We start from the raw sequence: 4653 nt of genomic DNA on the forward strand, positions 1-4653 counted from the left end.
CTGCCACGTCACTTTACTGTGACGTCTGTGATGGAAAACGGCAAAAAGGACCGTTTTGTTACTTTTTGAAAGTTAAGTGACTGAAATGAAACCTAGGTGACTGTTTTGTCATTACCTCAAAGTTTGGTGACTGATGGTGTAATTTACCCTAATTTTAATTATTTGGAACTAAAAAAAAAAATAATAATACAAATTAAATTCTTACAATTTATAAAATAAATAAAATTCAAATTCATAAATTAACGTTTCCCAAGACCCATCCTTTGCAAATTTTATTTCAACATAGAAAAAGAAACAAAAATTATTATAAAGGAGACTCCTCCTTACAGCCTGTTCAGGTTAAATGCCAATGGGAGCTTGAAATATCCAATCTGCAAAGTGGTGGCTGATCAGCTATCCCCACCAACCTGCAACAGCAAGCCTTAAATAAAATTTACATGATATGTTGATCATATATATCTTTGCCTAACTGACTGTTTCTCTACAAGATGAAGCAGCTTTTCTTCATTCATGATCTTTCATTTGTTCTTTGTTGGCTCTGCAGCATCACCGGTGGAAATAAAACAAGGGAGCCATTCAGTTAATGCAAAAATTGAACATGCAATAAAAGAAATGCATAGACAAAACGATTACGAACTGGAAAAACAATGAATGATTGGAATTCAACTGGCAATACTAACATTGTCATTTATAAATGCAGCTCCATGAAGTCTGCCATGGAGATTTCTAAACACAATCTACATTATTAAGCCTTTAAAGATCCCATTGAAAAGCATATATAGTTGGAATAACCAATTTCATCATGGCCTGGTTTAGCACTGCGTTGGAACAGTTTTTAAGGTAAAAAATTTGCTTTACACCGCAAATGCAATGGTAAACGGTAAGAACATTTTATTATTTTTAACATAATACTTCTTTGACATTCCAATTCCTTGCAACAAATTTTCACAATAATGTAAAACAGTTAAAAAGTTTTTAAATCCCATTTTTAACCATACTTTTTAAACACACTTATATTCCAATGAAAAATTTTCCTAATCCAAGCTTTTCCCAGCAGCACGATATGTATCGAAAGCTTCATTTCGGGGATTGATGCATGATTATACAGGGTCATGTTTGTATGTGTGATGGTACTTTTGCATCAAGGGGTTAATACAAAGATGTTTGTATTTATCTATAAAAATAATATTAAGACTAACCTTGAAGAGATTTTTCAAACTCTTTCAATTGCTGGATGAAACCAGGATTAGGAGATGCCAGTGGTCGTTTGCTCCTCACATGTTCCAAGGCCAGTGAAAGGCTCATACCATGCTTTTTCATTAAATAGGCAACAACGATAGTCACACTGCATGACAACAATTTCAGCACTCAAAATGACTCATCTGAGAAAAAAATATCTAGAAATGCTTTAAGCATCTAACAATTTAAAGAACCAAGGTGTAGCTCAAAAGAATATCCTTTTAAAATGTGTTGTTTAAGCATGGAAAGAAAGGGAAAAACTTTAATATTATTTTCTCTCAAGTAACAGACAGAAAATAGAGGTTTTTATAACCTCCGTTCTCAAGAATTCCAATTTCTATCTTGTTTTCAGACTTATTTCTTTCTATTGCTGCTGTTTTCAAACTAAACCACACCAAGATCACTAGAAACATTACCTTCTTGATTTTCCAACGAAGCAGTGAACCAATACACCACCACCTTCTCTTTTTGCTTCATCAATGAAATTGAAGCATTCGTCAAAATACTGACTTAAGTTTGTGTCTTCTTTGTCCAAGACTGTCTTGAAGAGAAAAAGAAAGGTTTTAGAGTAACCATTAAATGCCACTTTTGGATGCACAATAGGGCTTAAAACATTAATAAGCATAATAACATCTAAGGTACTATAAGTACTTATTCTATGGATGGTAGAAATCATAATGCTGCAGAGGAAGCACAGAAAAAAGACTAGAGAAAATCATTATATAACAAAAGGTACAAACCTGGTAGAAATTGATAAAACATGAAGGGAGCTCAGGGGATGCTTGAGCATATGGAGCAGACAGCTTAATATGTGGAGATTAGCATGCAATTGTAACTTAAAGATAACTTGTCACATTCCTAGTTTTTCCTTTTTTGGCTAATTCCACAATCTTAGACTTAGTTAGAAACTCATAAATGGAGGAAATATGCTATTTGAGGGGTTAAATTATCTAGGACTTTATTTTATATTTAATGGATTTAATTGTAACTTTTATGTATAGTTATATATTCAGGATAGTTCAAAAAATTTATATTGACTTGCATTTTACTTCTTTCCCAAGTATTAGGATTTTAGGCTTATATTTGGCATTTAGCAGTTTGTTAGTGTATTTCTTACTCTGTTGATTCCTTTCCGATGTTCTCTATATTTCTTTTGTTTCCTCCCAATTTTGTCTGCTCCTCACACATTATTACCAGTCAATTTCTGATTTTCCCAATAGTCTACCTCTTCTCCTTACTTATCTTACATCACTTGTTTTGAAACACACAACATTTTGCAAAGCTAAAGCCTTATCCTACATCACTCGTTTTGAAACAAAAAATTGCTGCAAAGCTAAAGTATCCATTAGGTGATAACTCGATTTTCGCCTAGGTACTGAACAAATGCACAACTTTAAACAACAGCAGACAGGTAAAGTTACAATGCCTAGAAATTTACAGCATGGAAAGTTCAAGCTTTATGATATGTTAGTTCAATTATACAACCTGATAAAGGAGAGCATTCCCACCTGGTATAACTTTGTACACGAAGTCATCGGTATGTACAGGTTTCAGGGAACTAGCCACAGTTAAGATGTGTGTGATATTTAAACTTTTAAGTGCATCCATATTATTAGCAGCTGCAATAGAACCCAAAAAGAGACCCTGAGAAAATCAAAAGCCAAAACAACGAAAACATTCAGAAAGAAATCGCACGAATAATCAAAATAACAGAGCAGACAAGGAAACCGAGTCTATTACCTCTTCTATTTCACATGGAACGGTGTCTTCTCTGAAAGTTCGTGTGAAATTTATAACTCGTAAAAGAGCTGCTATTTGATTTCGCATAGAATCATCAATCCGACTCATTACGATAAAATCTTCTTCTTTAAATGATTCTCCTTCAACTTCAAAATAGGCATAAAACAACCATAAATTGCATGTTCCAATAACCTTAACTAGAATAGGCATTTAGAGAATGTAAGGAAACATACTCAAAGATGCAGCAAGTTAAACAGCAGCAACATGTCATTTTCATTTACAATTGTAATTACAAAAAATTTCTGAATCAAAATCAATAAATGATTTTGTGAAAGGAATTCATTAACCAATATGAGAAATGTTTCCAAAAGACACCACTCAAATTAATTTTTTTAAATTTATAAGTCGAGAAAAAAACCCCTAAGAAATGGAAATTTTTAGGATGTGGAAAACCAACGGCAAAAGCAGATTATGTATTTTACATGAAAAACAAAAATGATTCCGGTGAAAACAGCAAGACAGATAATTCAAGAAACCAAATTCATCATCAGAGCTCCCCCACCCCCTCCAAAAAAAATTAATATAATATCATTCAAATTATCAAAATCCACATCAACCTTCAAGGGCTGTTCCCATTTCCAAAATGATAATAATAAGATTAAGTGCATCGAATATAGTTTTTTTTCTTATTGAAAATAATTAGAATACTTTACCTGTAAAGATTCCCTGGGAATTACGAGGAAACAGCAAGAAAAAATGGTGATTACCTGAAAAAAATAGATGGGAGAAATTCCGAAAGAACATCGAATGAAGATCGCTTGGCTGGGATAACCTAAAACGGTGCGTTTGACGTAAAATTATTTATTTTCCATATTTAAATAATATTTTTATTAGAAACTACACTATTAGTCACAAATTTATGTCACTTAACTTAACAAAGTCTATTTTTTTTTTTTTGCTCACTCCTCTTTTAAGTGACTCTTTTTAGTTAGTATAATAATAATTTTAGTCCAAAAATTTTATAATTTTTCCCAATTTAACCTGGGTTCTATATAAAAATTATAAAAAAACCTTACAATTATAAAAATTTAAAAATTCTATATATAAAATCTAAAAACATAAAATCTCTAAAATGTTGTTTTAGTTGGTATAATAACACTTATATACACACGAATTAGCAACAAGGTAAGTTTCAACCTGAGCTTTTAAGTTGAACACTTAGGGCCCGTTCTTTATTCCATTTGAGATGGACTTATGCACAATTAAGTGCTTTTTTTCCAAAAACAGCAAAGAACAGCTAAGAGTGGCAAACTTTTTTTGACTTAAATTAAATGCTTTTGGCCAGTTCCAAAAGCAGGAAAAATTGACTTTTCTCAGCCAAAAATCACTTTTGACTATTAATTTACCTTTTTAACTTTACTATTTCTACATGTTAGGTTTATGTTTTCTATGTTATATTAATATCTAATATGAGTTTTATAAATGTGTTAAAAGCATTAATTAAAAATAAAAATAATTTTAAAATAACACAATTGTGTTAATATTTAATTACAAATATTTAATTATTATATTTAAATATTTAAATATAGTTTATATATTCTAATTAAATTTAATAAATAATTAATATTAATTACTTAGAAATATTTAAAATTAATATTATATATTAAAATATTA

General features: G+C 30.8%; 1 protein-coding gene across 3 annotated transcripts; it reads right to left on the bottom strand.

The window, feature by feature from the left end:
• Positions 1-207: 207 nt before the first annotated feature.
• On the bottom strand, positions 208-3824 carry LOC108454820 (dual specificity protein phosphatase 1). Of its 3 annotated transcripts, none has more exons than XM_017753403.2 (6): positions 3747-3824; positions 2980-3125; positions 2748-2883; positions 1656-1776; positions 1200-1345; positions 208-538 (listed from the first exon to the last, which is right to left on the bottom strand). In XM_017753403.2, the coding sequence occupies exons 1-6, from the start codon at positions 3781-3783 to the stop codon at positions 519-521; spliced, it is 606 nt and encodes a 201-aa protein (XP_017608892.1). In that variant the 5' UTR covers positions 3784-3824; the 3' UTR covers positions 208-518. The 3 variants fall into 3 exon arrangements, with proteins under 3 accessions (XP_017608892.1, XP_052874727.1, XP_017608894.2); XM_053018767.1 differs by having other exon boundaries at positions 208-407; positions 3693-3821; XM_017753405.2 differs by having other exon boundaries at positions 3693-3821.
• Positions 3825-4653: the final 829 nt, after the last annotated feature.

This window comes from Gossypium arboreum, chromosome 9 (assembly GCF_025698485.1).
Source record: "Gossypium arboreum isolate Shixiya-1 chromosome 9, ASM2569848v2, whole genome shotgun sequence".
Classification (NCBI taxonomy): domain Eukaryota; kingdom Viridiplantae; phylum Streptophyta; class Magnoliopsida; order Malvales; family Malvaceae; genus Gossypium; species Gossypium arboreum.

What these genes read in the sequence shown, in the direction of transcription:
- LOC108454820 (XM_017753405.2), bottom strand. Translation starts at nt 3,783, where the DNA reads ATGTTCTTTCGGAATTTCTCCCATCTATTTTTTTCAGGTAATCACCAT. An exon ending in TTCCATGTGAAATAGAAGAG is followed by an intron (nt 2,884 to 2,979) that starts GTAATAGACTCG and finishes TGATTTTCTCAG; the next exon opens with GGTCTCTTTTTGGGTTCTAT. An exon ending in TTCGTTGGAAAATCAAGAAG is followed by an intron (nt 1,346 to 1,655) that starts GTAATGTTTCTA and finishes GTTGTCATGCAG; the next exon opens with TGTGACTATCGTTGTTGCCT.